Source organism: Cynocephalus volans, chromosome 1 (assembly GCF_027409185.1).
Source record: "Cynocephalus volans isolate mCynVol1 chromosome 1, mCynVol1.pri, whole genome shotgun sequence".
Taxonomy (NCBI): Eukaryota; Metazoa; Chordata; class Mammalia; order Dermoptera; family Cynocephalidae; genus Cynocephalus; species Cynocephalus volans.
In genome coordinates this window covers 238462544-238484350 of record NC_084460.1, presented here as the reverse complement: position 1 = coordinate 238484350, position 21807 = coordinate 238462544, and the positions used below count along the sequence as shown (strand labels likewise).

Here is a 21807-nt window from a genome sequence, read left to right as displayed (position 1 = left end):
CTGGAGCAAAGAGTAAGGTTGACACTGGAGAATGTGAGCATACCTTCATTCATTTAGTTTTGTGTTAGCATTTATTCAATATCTACTATGGGCCAGGCTCTATCCTGGGCACTTCAGAGTCAAAGATAAACAAACAAGGTCCCCAATGCCAAGAAGCATGCAGACTAACACAGTATCTCCCAAACTGTTGTGAAAGCTCTTCACAGGTGTTTGTTGAAAGAGAAGAGGAGGAGGTGGTCTTTTGTTAAATAAGTTGGAGGAATAGCTGCAGACGATATCCTCCTCTTAGAGAATCACAAAGTACATTAGTATATTAAAGGCGCTAAAAAGTGCTGCAGTTTAACACAAAAGGGTATTTCATACATTAAATGAATTTGTTTTTTTATAACTGAAGATTCTCATTCTGCATGCCTCATAATTACCTGTGGAACTTTAAAAACATAAATAGGCACCTGCTTTTTCTACTGTAGGTGCAAATTCAGTGGGTTTAGAGTGGGGCCCAACCTCTTGCATTTTTTTTTCAAAAGTTTGTAGATGATTTCCAAAAGGAGCTAAGGTTAAGAACACTGCCCAAAGTTACCCATCATGGAACCCTTTTCTGCTGAACACCTACTTGTATTTTACGAAAGGAACACTGATGTTCCATAGGACATCTTTTGGGAAATACTGGTTAATGAAAACATCCAGAGCCGGGAGAAAAACCAGAGACAGGTTTATTACATTTTACAGAGTTTTGAAGAACTACCAAAGTGAAAGAAACACATGCTTTGGCAACACAGCACACAAGCATGAAATAATTACCATTTTCCAAAGCTTCAGCATTGGGCACCTCACTTTTATCAGTTTGATGTTGAGAGGAAATAGCTGCAAACTCAATGTTCCCAATATTCAAAATCCCAGCCAAAATTCTGTACACTGAGTGCACCTCCTGAAAAGGACATTGAGAGCCACGTTTGAAGGACATTGCCAATCAAACCAATGAACCACTAGCCCTGTGGTGGAAACTGCTGCTAGATGTCTGCCAAAATCCATTCTCCCCCTTTTCCTGGGCACACAGACAAATTTCCCAATCTCCCTTGCAGGTAGGGGTGGCCATGTAACTAAATTTTAACAAATGAGCAAGCAGAGGGACGTGGGCCACTTCTGGGCCTAGGCCTTACAAAAGTGAGCATGCATTCTCCATGCTTTCTCTCATTACCACTGGCTGGAACTCCCAGCAACCCACCTCAAATGTGCCATTGATGACAATGCCTCAGACAACAATTGCATGGAATGAAGTTGCTCTCAACCTGAACCACTTATCTTAGAATGGTTATGTAGGAGAGAACTGATCTTTGTTGCTTAAGCTACTCTTAGCCTTTTGCCCTAACTAGTACCAGCTCCCAAACTCAGATATGGTCTTTTATTCAAAGCAAGAGAGGAGGTGTTTCCTTAACCTCTTCTGAACATAGCTTTTATGAAATAGTTGGGAGGGCATTCATTGATTCCTCACTAGAACATGTTGAAATTAAATGATGGAGTAGATAGTTATGAGTGAAGTGAAAAAATATTTTGAAAGACTCACTAGAAATTATCTGTGATATTGTGATATAATAAGAAGTATGTATTTAGACTTTGTTCCTAGTTCTCAGTACAAGAGCTTCTAAACCTCTTTAAGTGAGAAATAAAGGTAATAGGAGTCTTGTTATTCACAACAAGGCCTTTCAACCATACCTGAGTTTATGCTCAGCAGGTGACTCTTGGTGGGCCTCTAGATAGCTTCAGGATGGGGGCTGGTTGCCAGAGGAACTGTTCATGTGATTAAAGGGTTGGAACTTTCAGCCCTCTAACCCCGACACTCCCACCCCCACCCCCAACCTCTGAGGAGGGGAAAGGGGCTGGAGATTGAGTTAATCACCAATGGACCAATGATTAATCAATCAAGCATATGTAATGGAACATCCATAAAATTCCATGAATGACAGGATTTGGAGAGCTTCCAGGCTGGTGAACACATGGAGGCACTGGGTGGTGGTGTGCCCAAAGCGCGTGGGAACTTTGCACCCCTTCCCACATATCTTGCCTGACGCGTTTTTTTCCACTTGGCCATTCCTGAGTTCTATCCTTTGTAATAAACTGCTAGCAGTAAGTTAGGTGTTTTTTCTGAGTTCTGTGAGCCATTCTAGCAAATTATCAAACCTAAGGAAGAACTTATGGAAACCCCAATGCATAGCCAGCCAGTCAGAAGTGCAGGAGGCCTGGGAGTTGCGACTGTGTCTGAAGTGGGAACAGTCTTGTAGAACTGAGCCCTTAACTTGTAGGATCTGATGCTAACTCCAGGTAGATAGTGTTAGAATTGAATTGAATTGTAAGACATACAGCTGGTGTCAGAGAACTGATTGGTGTGAGGGAATAACCCCCGACATATTTGGTGTCAGAAATGTAAGTAAAGACAGTTCAGATTATCTAAGTCCTATTTTTATATTGAAAGTTGAAAACATAAGTAGCATTAATGGTAAAAAAAAAAAAAAAAAAAAAAAAGTATATTTATTTATTTAAAAATTTACATTTTCTCTATGTGAAACAATTAAAGGTATAGCCAGGAAATTTCTGCATCTTATGCTTAAAGATAGAAAAAAAATGCTTTCACAAAAAATACTCAGGCAGGTAACTTGATTTAGTCCTATACATAACAGCAAACTAACAGAATTGTCATTAGACCATTGATAAGCATTGCCCCCCAAACTGAGTCTTCCTGTAAATGTTATTCAGTAAAGCCAAAAAACAGAACACAGACTGTAATAGTGACATCTGCTGGAAACCTGATAATGCTACAAAGACAAATGAAGATTTTAAACCAGGCTTCTATTATTGATAAATGTTGTTCTTCCAACTTCTAAATCAAGTGCAAAATGTCATGTTTCTTACTTCAAGAATCACTGTTTAATCACACAATATAAGAGTGGCTAAAGAGAATAGCTACCAAATGGGTTTTCTGGGACTTGCCGGATTTAACATGACAGCACATCATTACCTTGATCAATATAGTGCAAGCCTTGCCAAATGCATTGAGCAACTTCCCACAGAGGCAGACCTCAAAAGGTAAAACAGAGACTGTCGAGACTATCTAGCAGTGAGTTCTGCTATTTCTATATCCAGTTGTTTCAAGAGGTTATCTAAAACTCTCAGTACTCTTAGATTTTAAAAAAAAGCATTTCCTCTTATTAACACACACACACTTCATGTATTATAGTACAATCCATGGAACCTCCCCATAGAAGGTTTCCAGGCATTTCATCATTGTGATGATCGACCCCAAAGAAAATGGCTATCAAAGGCCATACCCTTGAGACCAGCATCTTGCCCCATTGTTTCTCTGGCAATATCCTCTTCAGCGTAATGCCCAGGCAGCCATTTAAAGTGTAAAACTACCTATGATCTTGAGCAAAAACTTTGAGCTTCAAACACTGAAGTTAACAGTAGTTTGGGTCTCCTCCCTTGGTTCAGTGAGGGAAGTAGGGACAGGGTATCCAATGCTCAGCTCATTAAGGAGTTATTAGCCTTTGGGTGCTCCCTGTGCTAAATGTCTGATCTATTCCACCCGCTTGACTCCTTTAAAAGCCCTACGCTTGAGTTAATGAGTTCTTCCTTTCTGCTATGGATTGAATTGTGTCCCCCAAAGTTTGATGTCTTAGAAACTTAAATCCCATTGTGACAGTGTTAAGAGTGTGGGAAATCCTATTACAGTAATTGAAAAGTGGGGCCTTGAAGAGGTGACTAGATTGTGATGACCAAGCCCTACTGAATGGATTAATCCATTGAGGTTTAATGGTGGTCATGGGTGTGGTTCTGATGACTTTAAAAGGAGAGCACATAAAAAGCTCTTGCTCTCTCTCTCTCTCTCTTTCTCTGCTCAGGCCATTGGCCATGTGATATGCTGCATTGCTGTGTAGAGTCACCACCAAGAACAAGGCCCTCACCGGAAGTGTTCCCTAGACTTTGGACTTCCCAGCCTCTGGAACTGTAAGCAATAAATAGTTTGTTTATAAATTACCTAGTTTCAGGTATTTCTGTTATAAACACCATGAAGAGACTAATAATACACTTTCTGACCTAGGAGCTGAAATCCACCTCCATGTTCAGGTCAGAACACCACCCATAGACTGTCATGGTAGAGTTCAATCAGTTGTATGTCCATCTATGGGGTCACTTCTCCCTCCCTGTAACTTCTTGGTCAAATTTCTCTTCTTTTCTCCCTTCAGACATCCTGGAAAGGTTTTTTTTTTTTCACCCTCCTTGCCTTGCTCGTTTTCTCTTGCCTCATCTCCAGCTATGGAGCATTTCCTGGCATCTCTGCCTTTTCTACAGTCTTGCTATGCTGCTTTCTCTTTTTATTTCCTACAAGTTTCTAACTTTCTATATGATATAATGGAATAACCTCATTCAGAACAAGAAATATTATCAAGAAGACTAACAAGTCCTCCAATTGGGTTTCTCAACTTATTGTTGATGGGTATGAACACAGCTTAATCACCAGTCAGCAAAAGTGAGGAAGAGAGAGTATTTCTTCATCAAAGCCGCACCGCAGAATGTACAGTCTTTGTTCCTCTCTTTTGCTCAGAAGACACTTCTTTCACTGATGTAGGTATTCCCTAGACATACTTGAGGCTAAGTTGAATGTTGAGAAGAACCTTGGTTTTCTCATTAGCCTGGTGCTGATTTAAGGAAATCACCCCTGGCCTGGCTCATAGGAATCTCAGGTAGTTATTTATCTGGTACCTCCCTAGGAATTTACTTCCCCTCCTAGTCTCTCTTCATTGTTTTCCTTTTCTGTAAGTCTTTTTAGTTTTTAACCAGTTCTGCCCTGAACACTGCATTAGGACCAGCTGAAGGGCCTTCTCCCTACAGGCTCTATTCCAACGCCTTTACTCAGTCTCCTTTGCAGAGGCTAACAACATTCAGCATCTTAAGAGTCAATGGTCACTGCTGGGTGTATACCCTAAGGCATGGAAAACACCAGTCGAAGGATACATGCACTCCCATGTTCATTGCAGCTCTATTTACAATAGCCAAGATATGGAAGTGACCTAAATGTCCATCAATGGATGACCAGGTAAGGAAAATGTGGTTTATATACACAATGGAATACTGCTCAGCTATAAAAAACAATGAAATTCTGTCATTTGCAGCAATATGGATGAGCCTGGAGAAAATTAAGTGAAATAAGCCAGAATTTCTTTTCATTTCAGAAAGAGAAATACTGCATGTTCTCACTCATAACTGGTTGCTTGGAAGGAAGGAAGGAAGGAAGGAAGGAAGGAAGGAAGGAAGGAAGGAAGGAAGGAAGGAAGGAAGGAAGGAGAGAGAGAGAGAGAGAAGAGAAGAGAAGAGGAGAGAAGAGAAGAGAAGAAAAGAGAAGAAAAGAAAAGAAAAAGACCATAATAATACATTGAACTTTCAGAAGGAGAGAACAAACCTAAGGATACTAGAGATGAGGGAGGGGAGGGAGAGGGTTGGGGAGGGATTGGTCGGGTAAGGGGCATAAAGAATAATTACAATTTGTAATAATTAATATGCTAATAAGGTTATTTTTTAAAAAGTCAGTGGTACCCTATTGTCTGTCATCAACACATTGGAAATCCTTAAGACCCCCAAGTTATATTTTAACATATAGCCCTTCAATCTCTCTTCAGCAGTACTTGCTCAATTTATAATCTACTTTGAAGAAAGGGAAGAAATGTTGCCTGGATCTCAAAAGCTTCTCCCTAACCTCTGCATCCAGGGATCTGCAGTATCTTGACCACCACACAGATCATCTCACCAAAAAGTTTTCATGTAGTGTTAAAGATAAACACACCTAAAACTCAATTTATTTAATGTGTTATGATCATTCCTATACCAGCAAGACAGCATAATATTAAACAAAAATAGTATGGTTTGGCTCCAGAAATAAAAGTTCAAAAGCACTGATCATCACAATAGGGTCTTAGACATAATCCCCCAAGCCCTCTTCAAGGAGCCATCATCTTACTGGAAGATTCCTTTCACCAGGGAAGTTTCTTTACAACAAACTCAGGGTCAAGCGTTCTTTCAAATACTTTTGGCTGGTGCCCCAGAATTCAAATTCATGCTCCTGAGTTCACACTAAGGTTTGCTACTCAATTTTGCTGTAAAGTTTTGGGAAAAACTGAAGGGATTCCCGAAAGGAACTAGTGACATTATAAGAAAGGACAGGAACCATGATTTTCATTAAATTGACCAATTCATTTAAGGTCTGTCTAGAAATATCTGCCAGAAAAACTTAAGAGAAAGTTCTGTCACATTGGCTACTTGGCATCTGCTGCCTGACTACATTCAACTGAATCATTCTGAATTTAGCCACACTACTGGGGGTTTATAAACATAAAGCCAACTGAGTTAATTCAGCAAAACAGGTTGTCTGCAGAGACATAACCACAGAATTTAGGGTGAGAGAGACAAGGTCTAGCCTCTTTTATTTCCAACATTTATGGCTGACATAAGTTGGTTTGTTTCCGGTGTGAATTAATGTGGCCCATGGTGAAGATAGAGACACACATATCATTACATTCTGGTTATTCATCTGACAATCGAGACCAGGCACAAATTAAGAATGCTCCCCATCTTTACATTTGTGTCTTTTTATATTCATTTATGCAGTCATTCGTTCATTTCTATTGTACTTTTTTTCCACAGGGGTTAGGGATGGCTTGCTTCAAGGACATATACTTAATATACTTAATTTCTTCTGTTTCTAATTTTTTAATCTTAAAACAGATAGCATCTGTTTTTTTTATTATTATTAGCAGTACATTTCTAATATTAGAACAGTTCCATTATAGACTTTCTTTTAGAGCTAGGACTGATCTCTTCACAGTATTCTATAACTATCTTTGTACTCACTGAAAGCAAAATATTTTTAGTCCTATGGGCTGACTTCTCTATGGTTCCTACACCCCTTTAAGGAAGCATGGCCTGAATACTTTGGCATGATCAGGTGATTTTAAATGGCTCTACTGACATCTCTACCATGCTTTGATTCTTCTGGTGATGCATCTTTGATAAAAACTGGCTGTATAAGTTAATAACCATAAAGGTCCTTTAACAATGCTGGAATCTGTTTAATTGCTCTTCTCTAAGGAGCCAAGGGGAAATATATTTCTATTTTTATCTGCCCTTTGGGATCTTCCACTGTCTGTCAGTTTAAAGTCTATGGGAGGCTGACAGAGAAAATTAACAGCTGGCTAGACTAAAATCAGCCATGCTGGGGAGTGAAGGGCTAGCCAAACTCATTGGATTACAGAAGCAATCCTTTATCTAGAGTGGCTGTCTAGGTATAACTGGAGTGTCTCATAATCTAATCCCTTAAGATTTAACACTCTCACTTACCTCCTAATCATTCACCCCCTTTGTTGGAAAAGCAACAGAATCTATATATTTTGCAAAATTGATGGCATGAAGCCCAGAAATTATGACATAAGGTATTACAGAATAATATTTGAGCCTAGGGTTATAAATATTATCTGTCACCCCTAGCATATATTTTAATAGAGACAGCCTGCATCTAGTAAGATAAAAGGAGAACAGTACTCAGAGCTATAGTTAATAACGTGCAACAGTGTACCGTGGAGAAGGAAGTGACTGCAAGAAAGTTGAAAGGATTTTAATTAATCTGTCTTGGTGCAGAAGGAACTACTCGCATAAATATATTTCTGTGGCTTGGGTGTAACCTACATATTTCTGTCCTTCTATTCACAATTCACTTAAATGGTTGAAACAACCCCAACTCGAAAAAGAGCAGTATTGTTTTGGTGTTTGTTATGAGAGCCATAGCGAACTGACAAGATAACAATTCATAGGCACACAATCCTTACACCAGTGCTTCTCCTACTTTGATGTTTGCCAGGGCATCTTGCTAAAATGCAGATGCTGATTTAGTTGTTCTTGGATGGACCTGAGCGTCTGCATTTGTAACAAGCTCTCAGGCAATGACAATGTTTCTGGTCCTCAGGCCACACCTTGTCATAGCAAGACCTTACAACATGACCAACACAGCATTTGAAATGCAAGTTTCCTGCCCCAAGTTAGACCATCCACATGTTCATTCACATTCATCTGAGGAACTCTATCAGCACTAGAGTTTCTCTCTCTCTTGACAATACTTACCTTGTCAGTGAACCCTATAATCCTGAAGCAATGCTGAATTGCTTCAAATTGTCTTCGGTAAGACTCCTTGGAAGTTATGTCGAGCATCACCCTTCCAGTTTCACCAGCTATGTACCTAAATGAAGTGGAGTATGACCAAACAGAATGAGCAATGACTTGAGAATAGCACCTCAAATGCCAGGGCAGGTGCCACTTGGGTTCCTTCTTTGCAAGGGCACTTTCTTTACCATCCAAAACTGTGGTGGAACTACAGTGCACATGGCTGAGTAAAATGGCTGCAGTTGAGTTTCTGAACTTTCTAGAAAATGCAAATTGTGAAATGTAGTTCCTGCCACTTCATCCTGGATATCTCAGTTAAATAGATTGTGCATTTCCAGTTAGGAAAACAGCCTATTCCATTTACTTCTGAGTCTGTCAATTGCTAATTGCACATTCATTAAAAATTAAAAACCAAAACACCTGACACTTACCTAGGAGGCTTTTCCTCAGGAAGTCTAAACTCAGAAAGTTTCTTTTGATGATAAAGACCAGCATAAATATGGTAAAATATGTGAAAATTTTTCTCTCCCCTGAAAAAAAGGGGAAGGGACTTTATTAATAACATTCTGGGCTTCCCCACCCCAAGTAATTTACACCATTTTCTTTTTGTGCAAAATATTATTCCATAGCAAATTTGCATTTTTAAGCAATTAAATATGCTACATCCAAGTTACAGAATAGTAATAGTGATAGGATTAGTATAATGATTGTCACAATCTTACATTATTAAACACATTTATTGTTACTATAAGCAGAAGGAGGTTTTAGAGAATGGAACATTTACAGGAAACAGCTCAGGTTACACGTTTAGAGATATTTCTATTCCGGTCCAAATGCCTGTTCATTTCTGCTACATGCTTCTGTTTGTAGTCCCTGCTGCTTCAGAGACAGTGAGGTCAGCTGAAAGAATTGGGCCAAATCTCCTACTTTCCTGGAGCCCCAGACATCACCTCTCTCTCCCTAAAAGTGGCTTGCCACTTGTACAGCAGGTTAGGGAGTGGAATTGGTCCCAGGACCGAGGTCTCCACTCTCCCAAATCAGTGTTCTTTCAAATACCATTCAAAATGTTATTCATCAGTCCCCCTGGTCTCCTGCTGTCCACCTTTTAGGCCACCTGGCCAGGGTCCTCTAGCTAGGTGCTACTCTAAGCATGGTCTGTCGACTGGTGTCTGCCTATGGAGACAGAAGGAACTAGAGAGTACACGCCTAAACATTTTATAGCAAGTGACATTGCCATGACATCCAAGAGCATGATAATTTTTTTGATAATTCATTGTCATTGTATTTTACAAAGGTATTAGTCACAATGGGTTGGGAATTTTAAAAAACTGGTCCTTCAGCACAGATAGTTTGAAAAGCACTGCTCCAGTTCCCTTTCTTTCCTCTGGCAGAGAACAGTATCTTCCGTTGATACCCCTGGGCTTTGGCAAATCCTCTCCTTGGCCAACCTGGCTCTGTGAAAGAAAACTTGTCTTCCTTTTCTCCTATGTCCCCATTTGTGACATGGCCCCCATTTTTTTCTCCAGCCTCTCTTGGGTATCCCCACCCTCATTTGGTCATTTATCCTGTCAAGGCTCTTCTGGTGCATTCTTAACCCTGCCCTGTATCCTAGATGACTCTACCTGCCATTTCTCACTCATTTGTTCACTCAACTAATACATTTATTTTCATTTTTTAAATAAGTTTTATTGTGTATATTTAAGGTATACAACATGTTGTTATGGGATTCATATAGATAGTAAAAAAGTTACTATTCAACTAATACATTTAATAAGTGCCAATCATGGCGGGCACTGCAGAGATGTCAAGAGTATAGGACAAAGACAATTCATGTCCTCTTGGGTGTCCATTCTAGTAATGGAGTTAGATGGAACAACAAGGAAACTTATGAGGAGGGCTTTGAAAGAAACAAGCAGGGACTAGGATAAAGAATAATGCTGGGGAATGAGGGTTACTTGTATCAAGTCAGGAGAAGGGCTCTCTAAGGAAATAACACTTGAGTGAAACTCTGCAGCATGAGAAGGAGCTGGAAGGAGCTACAAAGAGAAGGGGAAAAAGTATCCCAAACAGAGGGAGCAGCACAGACACAAAGGCTCTGAGCACAACACCCACGTAGCACCAGAGCACCAGGGAAGAGGGAGCAGGTGAGCAGGTAGGCAGGGCCAGGCCACGCAAGGCCTTGTTAGACCATCATGGGGATTTGTTGATTAAGCAATTAGAATTACTTGCGGTGTTTTAAACTAGAACTGGGGTGCACTGTAAGTGTGTGACATGCACAGACTTGTGTTGAGAAAAGTGCTCTCCAGCTGCAGGATGAAGACTAGATGGTAAGAAGCCGAGAAGGATCAGGGAGACCAATTAGGAGGCCCAGGTGAGAGAGCAGAGTGCCTTGGATAGGGTAATGGCAGAGGTGATGGAGAACAAGAAGCTTAATTACATATTTTGGAGAAACAACCAAAAGAACGTCCTACTGGACTGAAGGAGGGTGGTGAGGGGAAGGGGTCTGGAGTCTGCCCCCCAGGTCTCTACCTCGAGCATTGAGTAAGGGGGCGCCATCCGCTGAGATGGGCACCTGCATGCCTGGTATGAGCGTCGTTTCTTCTTTAGCCTCTGTTACACGTGCAGGCTTTGGCTGACCCTTCCTGCTCTTACCTTCCTGTAGTTTTTCTACAGATACCTCTAGCTCTCAATTCTTTCAAGCTTTTCCTGCCAACATCCATCCATAGCATAAATTCAATTTGGTTTTCATCCCTTTATGTCTATCAGGATTGGCTAGATTTTGTTGCAGTAACAGATGTCCCATGATCTTAGTAGCTTAGCTCACAAAAGCTTACTTCTTGCTCTGAGCACATGTCCATGATGGGCTGGCAGTGGGGCTGTGCTCACTGTAGTGACTGGTGGGCCCAGGCTGATGGAGCAGCCACCGCCTTACACTTGGCCAGACTCTGGAGAGTTGCCATTAAATGCCCATTTGCTAGAACCTTCATAAGACCACACCCAGCCACAAGGGGGCCAAGAAGGGTAACCCTACAGGATGTCCAAAGGGGGCAGAACCACAAAGGTTAGACGAACAGGACTTGCACAGGCCTCATCTTCTCTTTATCTCATTTAATTCTCATAACCACCTTGTGAGGTTGACATTAGTATGCCCACATACTAAAAAGTAAAAGTAAGGTAGAAAGATATTTATGTTAATAAGCGATAATACCACAAGAAGTGACATAGCTTTGAGTGGAATCCCCGTCACATTATCTTTGTAAAAGACCACTTTACTTTTGAACACAGAACACTGTAGTTTCCAGTCTGTCAGAGATAGCTCCCTAAATTTTAAAATCATTCTAATTTGGGGAGAAAGAAGCAGGGGACCTCATAAGAATTAATCAAAAAGCCACGGGGAAGCTTAAATGACTCTTCCTCTATCTTCTTGTTCATTTGTTTGACGTTCACACCAGTCCCCACTGCATGAGGAGACCACAAGTGCATGACGGGGAAGACGCGGAGGCTCTTAACCTAGCATGAGCCCAGTGGTTCTGCCTGCACAGCACCTCTCAGACTTGTCAACGTCTCTGCATCTCCACTACTGCCACCTTAGTCCACACCCATGTTCTCTATCATGTGGGCTTGCAATAGCCTCCTAATGACATCAATCCCTCTTGCATCTCCCCGATCCATTTGCCCACTGAAGCTCGTGTGAGCATTTCAAAATGCAAGTTGGGTTTTGTGTCTCCCCTGCTTGAAAACGTTCAATGCCTTCCTAGTGCCCTTAGGAAAAGGTTCAAAATCTTCTGCCTGGTTCCAAAAGCCTGGCATGATCTGGTCTCAGTCTCATTGTTGCCACTCTCTCCCTCCCTGTTCCTGTCCCTAACTCATTAACAAACTTTTAATGATCCTGAGAGCCCCTCTTTCTTCCTGGACTAGATTATGTGCCTTTCTCCCCTGTTTCATCTTCATAGCACCTTACATTGCTTTCTGGTACTTGTCACAATTGCTCTACATATCAGTTTATTTGTTTAATGCCTTTGGTCCTCCCCGGCCCCTCTCCCACACACCCACACTCCAAGCTCTGTGAATATAGGGGCCTTGTTGGTTGTGTTTACTCTTGCAATCCCTGCAGAGAGCACAGCGCTGGCATGCAGCAGGCATTCAATAATGCATAGGTATGTACGTAGGAAGCCATGCTCCTGAGAAACTCTAGTGTCCTCTAATAATAATAGAAAGAGTGGCTAATATTTTGATAGCGTGTACCATAACAGGCATTCTTTTAAGTAATTTTATATAAACGAACTCACTAATCCTCACAACAAACCCATGAGATTGGCACTAGAAGCATCTCCATTTCACAAATGAGTCACAGAGAGGGTTAGTGACATGCCCAAGGTCACACAGTAAATGTCAGAGCCAGCATTTGAACCCAGAGCAAAGCCCATGATATTGATTATATAACTATACTGCTCTTCTTAAAACAGAGTAATTGTTGTTTTCTCTCTCAACGAAGGGGAAAAAATAACATGTTGAATATTCTTAGTGCTTTTTTTATAGACAAGATCAGTTTTAAGTGACATAATGATTTTTAAGAGTGTCTGCAATGCTGTTAAATTCTACCAGATACAACCGACTCAGGAGAAACCAGCATACTTATCCCTAAAGCACTCACACCCCAGCCCTTTGTACTCTGCCTCTTAACATCTTTTAGGTCAGAAATTACCATTGATCCTTTGCTTAAATGATTCCTTGCTCTTGGGGAAGCTGGGAATGCTAAGAACAAGAGTGAAAATGAAGCCATTAAAATTCCCAAAGCCTCCCAGTTCATATTGCAGAGCAAAAACAGAGTGGACGGAAAAGGGCACATACGCTGCCTGCTTTATAACTCTGGATTTTTCGAGGAGATATTCAGAGATTCTTGCCCCCATCACAACTCCGGTTGGGGTAAACATCATTTCCAGATATTTTCCAAAACGGCTCGAGTTGTCATTGATGGCAGTGCATGCGTTCCCAAAGGCTTCAACCAGGGCGTTGACTTGGAGAATTTTCTTTCTCAAGGTCTGATTACTGGCCTGTGCCAAACAGAGAACAATCAAGAGGAGCCTGCAGCAAATTTGCCAGGTGTTTCTCCCTGGTCCACCAACATTCACATTGTCCTTTATTTATTTTTGCAGCTGGCCGGTACAGGGATTGAACCCTGGACCTTGGTGTTATCAGCAGTATGCTCCAACCAGCTGAGCTAACCAGCCAGGCTAGCACATTGGCTTTTTACAAAGAGCTCCATTTGGAGAAATAGGCATAACTACCAGCATCGTTTTCTCAGGTGCATATGAATCAGATTAGGCTAGATCAGGACAGTGGCTTTTAAATCTAGCTGCATTTCACTTAAAATTCTTGACAGATAAAATGCCTAAACAGTTTAGAAAGAACTTTAAATAGAAATCTCATAACTTTTCTCAGTCATCCATTATAATATTGAATAAACCTTACCTATAAAAAATATTTCTTAAGTTCTCTCTTAGTCACCTAATTCTGAGCATATGTAATTAATGGGCTATTTTTGAAGTCATTCCTTCAATCTCCATTTGACCAAACTGAACATTTTCATTTCCCTCAACTTCTGCTGAAAGATTTCTGTTTTCCATCCCGTTAATCACTGTAGTGGCTCTCCCTGATCTTGTTTCTAGTGTTTAACCACATTTACTGTGTAATTACTAAATGTTTCTATTACATTGAAAACATGAAAAATTAACTGCCGATAATCTAGTAAATTCGTGTTGGCATTATTTTCCTCAGTATGGGAAAGAAGGATGGCATGCTGACATCTTAAGAGGCCTCGCTAACAGGAAGCAAACCTAACAAAGATGAAATGTTTATATGTAACCCCTAATGAAAAACAGCACTTCCATCATTTATAAAATATGCAGTTACTCTGTAGGAACTTCTATCCACCATACAAAAAACAGATTAGTCAATACCTTTCCCAAGTAAGTCAAATGCTGAACAATCAGGTGGGCGCTTTCTGTCTTCCCAGAGCCACTCTCTCCACTGATGACAATGCACTGACAGAGAAAATGGAGTGTCAAATGTAGAATTCATAGCACAGAAACGACTTGTGTGCTCAAGTTTGGTTTTCATATAACATCCACTACTGTACCCCTTCATTTTTCACTGAACAATATATCTTAGGAATCTTTCCATTTCAGTACATGGAGAGCTTCTTCAGCCTTTCACAACAGGTACAGCTGCTTGCTGTTCCACCATACAGGCGTACCACAATCTATTTAACCAGTTCCATACTGATGGATACTTGAGTACGTTCTTTTGTTATCACAAACAATATTACTATAAATAACTCTATACATAGGTCATTATGTTTACATGCAGGTTCATCTACAGAATAAATTCCTAGAAACGGGATGTTGGAACAAAAGGCAAATACGTCTATAAATTTGATAGATACTCACAAGTTGTTTTCCTAAGGATTCTACCAATATATGAAAGTCCCTGTTCTCCTACAGCCTCACCAACAGAATACGTTTGATTTTTGCCATTCTGATAGGTAAAAAATGGTATCTCAGTCAGTGCAGTTTTAATCTGCATTTCTTTTATTCTTTCTACATGCTTAAGGTCATTCATATTTTCTTTTTTTGTAACCTATCCATATCTTTTGCCTCCTTTTTATTGTATTGTTTTTCTTTTTATCATTCATTCCTAGGAGCTCTTTGTGTGTAAAGGATATTAGTGGGTATACATAATAAAAATTATATGTTTGGTCTTTGTCCCTGGTGCTTGACACAGAGCTCCTAAAACCTTGGAATTTCCTTAGTGATACACGTGATAGGAACATCATTTTTTACTCACAACAAGCCCTTTTCAATCATAACTCAGTTTATTGCTAAGGAGGTGGTTCAAGATGGAACTCCTAGGCAGCTTCAGGATGGGGGCTGGTCACTAGAAAGACCAAACATGTGATCAGAGGGGGGGAACTTTCGGCCCCACCTCCTAGTTTGTGTTTAACTCTCACTGAGTTTAAGGTTTATTCAATCTTTACCCAAGCCATCACAATTTCTCAGCAGCTACACAGTGTGGTGCATGCTCACTGCCAACCTAATACACAGTATTTCATACAAAAAGAATCAGATCATGAAAATCCTGAGGATTTAAGAGGAAGATATTTATGCCATTTACATCCCATTTTTATTACAATCATTGCCATGTAATCAGGCTGTGTTTCCTTTACGTTCTCATTGGATTCATATTAGAAATATCTTTATTAAATCTTATCAGAGAAAAGGAGTGCTGTTGATATGAATGTTTCATGTTTCTTGAAAAGGATTATGTTCTCCTGCTACTATCCGGCTTTATCAGTGTCCCAGTTCCCCTGAGCTGCTGTTTCATTTCCTATCTCTTTGGGTGAGCATCAGCAACCAGAATGGAGTGGTTTCAGGAGGACTTGAGCTGAAGAGGAAGATAAAACCTGTCTTACTGTGTGACTCGGTAGAAAGGAAGGTGAGTTCTTACCTGGTCTTTACTGAGGGTAACCATGCACTGGTAAGCAGCATCTGCTGATGCAAATATGTGGGGTGGATTTGAGGCACGTTTCACCCCATGATAAAGTCTGGAAAACTGAAGAAAAAATAACTAATTTAAAGGAAACTTCTAATGCTCCACTGGACCATCTAATGTCCCATTATCGGTTGCCCACAAAACCAAGATTTTGTCACTTATTAGGGGACTTGCTGCACCAGGAAGGCTGTAGAGCACAGGCTCTGGAATCTGTAGGCCTGAGTTCAAATCCTGCTTCTGTACTTACTGGCTTCATGAGTTTGTGCAACAGAGTTCACTCTATGCAAAGTCTCCTCATCTGCCAAAAAGGCTTAACAATAGTACCTGTCCCACAGGGTTGTGAGAAGTGGGGTAACCCAGTGCCTGGCATGTAGTAAGCCCTCAATGTATGTTAGCTATTATTGCTACAATTTGCTTTAAAAAGTTACCTCCAAAATGTAAGAGTACCATTTGTGCTGCATTGTTATCTAAACTTTGAGGTATACACCTCTGGTGTAGCATATTTTTTATTCTCACTTTTCTCTTCGTTTTATTTGCCCTTGTGATTTTTAATTTCTTATTAAGGAGAAATATGCTCTGAAAGTATCCCTTACCTGTGGGGAGTATATGCTTAGATTCTGGAAAGGGTTTAAGGCAATTAAGATGTCTCCAACGTATGTGTAAATCAGCAAGTCTGCATAGCGTTTCTGCAATTGATGAATAATTGTATCCTAAAGAGAGAATAAATGGCATTGAGAGTAAGCATTATTTCCAGTCAAGGAAGAGATTTTTTAAATGACAATAAATTTATTCTTATAAGAATATTTTTCTCTAAAAGGTGAAAGTAGTCCATTTAAGTCGTACAGTCATCCTAATGGTCCCAAATTATTAAAATGATGCAGACATTTGCCTTGAAAAAGAACAAAATAGAAATACATTGAAATAATTAGGCCCACTTAGGACTTGCTAAAAGACATTGAAATTTCCAACAAAGTTTTTACTTATTGTGAAAAAAAACCTTGTCTTGGCCAATCAACATGTTTGATTTAGAATTTTATGTAATAGGCTATTCCTACTGATAAAGCACAGACAAAATAGTAACTTCATTTTTCAAAGCGGTGCCCTTAAAACTAGGTGGTAGGATTATAGAATTGAACACTTTTATATTACACTTTAGTGATTCAAGCATTGACGTTAAAGGTCCCCAGAGTCAGATTCTGCAGAAAGAGGTCCAGTGCAATTAATGGCTCTATTAAACATGCATATTTTAAATGAGGATTATCACAGTTTTCAAATTTGGAATTCAAGCTATACATTAACTTCACTATTTCCCTAAATGAAGCTCCTCTTTATGAAGAACAAACAACTATCTTAGGGGTTAACTGCAATTATTTATTAAAAAGAAAATAATTTTAGCTGATACAATCCATCATTTAGGCTTGAGATATAAAGGGCTTTATTAGAAAAATCGAAATCCTTTTCTCTTCTTCATTCTAGGGACCGTAAATGAACAGAACACAGGATCACAGTTACAACAACTGAACGCTCCCTGAGCTAACCCCATGGCACATAAACAATTAGATTTTCAAATGACCTTAAGAGAACATGGTTTACAACAGAAAAGTCAGACAATTCATGTGAAACCAAAGCCATCAATGAGAATTGTCTACTAAATGTTGTATACCTCATCCAGAACCTCTAGATTGACCAAATCATCATCAAGGCAGTATTGTTCAGCTTCCTCCACGTAATAGGGTCTTCTGGTATGCATCCTTTCATGCCTAAAAATTTGTCAGGAGAGTATCAGTGTTAAGACAGTAAACAATGTAGCAGAAAGTGAGCAACAAAGATGGCTCATTCACAGTTTTATCACTTGACATGTTCAGAGACTTCAGAGGCAGGGACAGGAAGAGCAAGTCTAGTCCAGGTCCCCAAGCTGTCCCGGTCACTGTAGAGCTAATGGGGTAGGGTGAGTTCTGTAGCTCAAGTCCCCCTTCTGCCACAGTCAGGGGCGTTACCAACAGGGTTCACCTAATGCATAGATTTGCTCTCCTTAAATGTCAACGACAGCACTTCTGGAAATAAATAATACATGTAGGAATAGTGCCTACCTTTTTTCTATTCAGTGTCAGGCATACAGTTCTCACTGGGGTATCATCATAAGTGCCTTACTTCCCTTGAGGTCCCCTTGCCCCATCCACCAGCACCACCACTAACTATTTAGAATATTTTCAAAACTCCATAAAAATTCAGAGTATAATAGAGCAAATACCAAAGAATTGACAGTTGTTTACATCTTATCTCATTTGTTTATTTGAAACCCTTTTGTGACCCTTGTCCCATCCCACTCCCCTCTCATGAGGTGACCACTATTTGGTGTGTATCCTTCCACTCTATTTCTAAGTATTGGTCATATACCTATATGTACCCATGAACAATGTACTGTTCTGTATATTTAATTATAAAAATGATATCATACTGTAGGTTTCATTCTGTAAACTTGCTTTTTCTTATTCGATATTATGGCTTTTTAAATCTGTCTACCTGCCTAGTTTGGTCACTTTAATCACTGGGTAATATTACATCATATGAATATTTACAAATTGATTTACCCACTTTTAGGCTGATCAACATTTAGGCTGATTCCTTTCTTTGCTACTGAAAATATTGCAGCACTCAATATCTTTATATTCATCCTTTTGTGTATATTTGTGAGATTTTTCTCTTGGAGGACACTGCTCACCAAGTATTTAAAAAATTTGGTTAGTAATCAATAACAATCCCCTTTGGTATACTAACACACAGCTACTGAAGGTATAAAATTAATTCAAGGTCAAATTAGGCCTTGCCATAATTCCCTTCATAAACTTATTACTACAATGAGGGAGGGGAAAGCATTGGTCTAGAAATTAAACACTCTGGACCCTAGTTTCAGAGTTGTGAGTAATGTGGTGTGGGTCACTCAGCAAATCCCTAAACAGCCAGCATCTCAGTTTTTCCGTCTATAAATGCAATCGCTCATGACTAGTCTATCTCACAGGTGGCCATGAAAGCACATACAGTCGTGGGTATCAAAATGCAAAAGGGTAGAAAAAATGCTCCAAATACTATTCTTATATCCTTGTCAACATTTTGAATCAGCAATTTGCATAAGTTCACCTATTACTCAGAATACCATTAATGAAACAAAGTCACATGTGAAATGTCCTCTCACATACTGTAAAGTCACCAGCAGAGAAACATCACTGCTTGAAACATCACACCTTTTTTTTATGTTCACCATCATCACAGCTTAAGAGGATGTCACCCACTTACACAGTCCTATTTAGGTTCCAGAAGCTGGCTTTGACTGAGTGTTTGACTGTAAGTACCGTGTAGACGTTATGGAATCCTGATGTACACACACCCTATCCCTTGCCGTACACATTTCACAAAAGTAGGTAAAAAGGAAGAAGCAAACTCGTCATCTCTGCCTATCGAGTCTTATGTTTATATACAGTGGAAATGGGCAAATAAAGCATTGACTTTTTTTCTCTTTCTAGCCTATTAAATTAAACCTTATTTCCCAATTCCCATCATTCATTGATAGATTTGAAAAAAGGATATTTGAAACACATTTTTAGTCACCTCCAGTGCTAGAGCAAGTTTTGCTGTTAGCACTAGTTTTGCTGCTAATTCATACAAAGGTCCAAATAGAATGGGGCTTAATTTATTTAATAAAACCATATTTATAACCTAAGCATTTTTTAATTTGATAACAGAATGTTTATTCACCTGTGTCTATGTATTGGTGACGTCAAAGAGAAATCACATTGGTCTGAAATACAGATTTTTACTAAAACTCAGAACTGCTGCCTGTTTCTAGCTAAATAAAACAGCAGGAGGGTATATATTTCTGGCCAGAATCCCCTTCACATAAAGCCTAAATTTTTTTACTTGCAATTTATCATAAAATAAAATATTGTAGCACATTTTTAATGAAATAATTAAATTCCCATTATATTAAGTTCAGCTAATTTATCTTCTTTCTAAATTCATATCTTACAATTGCATGAAATAAGCTAAATTAGAAGTTATTCTACACATCATTTGACAAGGAAAATCAGAAATTAAAAAATTGTCCACAGATCCAGTTCCGGTCAAGATGGAGTAAGCACTCTCCACTCTGTCTTTTTACTGAATGCAACTTACTAAATACCCTGGACAGAATGCACGAAGCAGCTATCTCAGGACTCTGAGAAGGAACTGGTAACAGGCGGATTGGAGAAGGAAATCAGAATTCAAAATACCACTGGACCAATAGTGAGTTTCCCAGAGTATTTTTCTTCCACTTCTAACTTGGATTTAAAGGCAGCCTAAACTGCATTTGGTGATATCAGTCTTTATGTTGGATGACAACTAAAAATGGAAGCACTAACAAAACCTCACTTGCAATCTCACAAACAAATGCACTATAGCAGAAAGCTGTAATTTGCAGTGTGACCATACACAATGCAATATCACCAGGATCAAAATTGATATCTTATAATCATAACAATTGCTTGAACTTCTTAAGACAAGTGAACAGATATGATGTTGGGGGGGGGGAGGGAGGGAAGGAAGAGGAATTGGTAAAGGGACACAAAAGTCAACTACATTGTATATTCATAAATTAAAATTTTTTAAAAAATTGGTATCTTATGAGCCTGCAGGAGATTGTATCCTATGCCAATCTATCTATCTCACATATTTAACTTCCAAAAATAATGCAGAAGCTGAATGTAAATCTGAGCTTGATTCTCATAAAGGTCTTCCCCAATAATATTTTATAAACAAAAAGCAACTTTTAAAAGAGTTTACCTGCTGCCTCTTCCTCTGCTATGGGCAATCAAATTCTTTATTTGCTCCCAAAATTGAAGCTGGCAATCTAGAATTTCGTGTAAATGAAGACATTTTCACTCTGATAAAGACCACTTCATTTTCCCAACCAGAAAAAAAAAAAAAAAAAAAAATACAGACACACACACACACACACACACACACATTTGCAGCCTATCTCTGCCTTCCCCAACTAGTGTTCTTCTTAAACTGATGCCTTCTTCATATTCATTCTTTTGCTATGGGGTTTGGAGGGCTTATTGAAGAGAAAAATTTTAAAAAATTATTTATTCCAATTTTTAATTCTTTTTTAAACATTAGCCTAGACTATACATATACTTATATAAAGTGTTATGTTATTTTATACTTCTCTATTTCAATTGAAATTAATAAAAATAAATTTGGTTTAATTTTTTTTTCAGTTTTCTTGAATTAAATGATTTGTCATCACTAGTAACTATGGACTTAAATTTCCTCTAAATTCACGTGCTCCACCTAGTGCCTTACTTGAGAATACTACCTATTATCAATTTTTTGCAGAACTTGTTTAATATGAAAATTACAGATCTCCAACTAAAAAGTACTTGGATTGAGTATTACAAAGCTTAGAAGAACGGAGACATAAATGGATGGATAGACAGCAAAAGGCATTCTATTAAATCAAGAGTATATGGTAAGATATTGCAGGTTTAAAGGCTCAGAAGACATTTTCACATTTCAGCAAAGTCTGTATTGTCTTTTGCTAGATTTCTTACTTGTTTTTATGAGGCTCTGAGTATGCTGGCTGCTAAGCCTGGCTTCTCAAACAAATGGAGTTTGGGGGTTAAAGATAGAGGGGAGGCTCTGGTTTGGACTGGTTCCTAGAGTTTGGGTTTAGTGTGGTAGCAGGGGGTGGAGTGTGGACAATGGAGTTGGCCTTAGGTTTCAGGGACCAGGAAAAGGGGGAACTCGTGTCTAAGTCCGTGGCTCTAGTAAGGTGGAAATAAGGGCAAGCCTGAAACATCAAAGCCAAGGCAATGGGTGGAGAGTAGGAACTGGATCTGAAGAGTGGGTGAGACTGAGCCAGAGTTAAAGGTTAGGAGTTCTCCTAAGACTGCAGTGGGCGTAGATGAGGTAGAGAATGGGGGGCTTTTGTGGAATATTTTTGGAACAGTCCATGTGTGGGAAAGAAGCTTTAGAGGGCACCAAAGTAGCTCACACACTAGAGAAACTGTTCTC

At 39.4% G+C, this 21807-nt stretch overlaps 1 protein-coding gene across 1 annotated transcript in view; it reads right to left on the bottom strand.

Moving 5' to 3' along the window:
- The window catches only part of MYO3B (myosin IIIB), a 386192-nt gene that overhangs the window by 211243 nt on the left and 153142 nt on the right, over nucleotides 1-21807 (bottom strand). Inside the window, exons 11-18 of the mRNA XM_063085773.1 lie at nucleotides 17417-17513; nucleotides 16347-16463; nucleotides 15709-15813; nucleotides 14163-14246; nucleotides 13054-13256; nucleotides 8634-8732; nucleotides 8164-8278; nucleotides 802-928 (exon numbers count right to left, since the gene is read on the bottom strand). Of these exons, the coding sequence (XP_062941843.1) occupies nucleotides 802-928; nucleotides 8164-8278; nucleotides 8634-8732; nucleotides 13054-13256; nucleotides 14163-14246; nucleotides 15709-15813; nucleotides 16347-16463; nucleotides 17417-17513 (947 nt within the window). The remainder of the gene's footprint in view (nucleotides 1-801; nucleotides 929-8163; nucleotides 8279-8633; nucleotides 8733-13053; nucleotides 13257-14162; nucleotides 14247-15708; nucleotides 15814-16346; nucleotides 16464-17416; nucleotides 17514-21807) is intronic.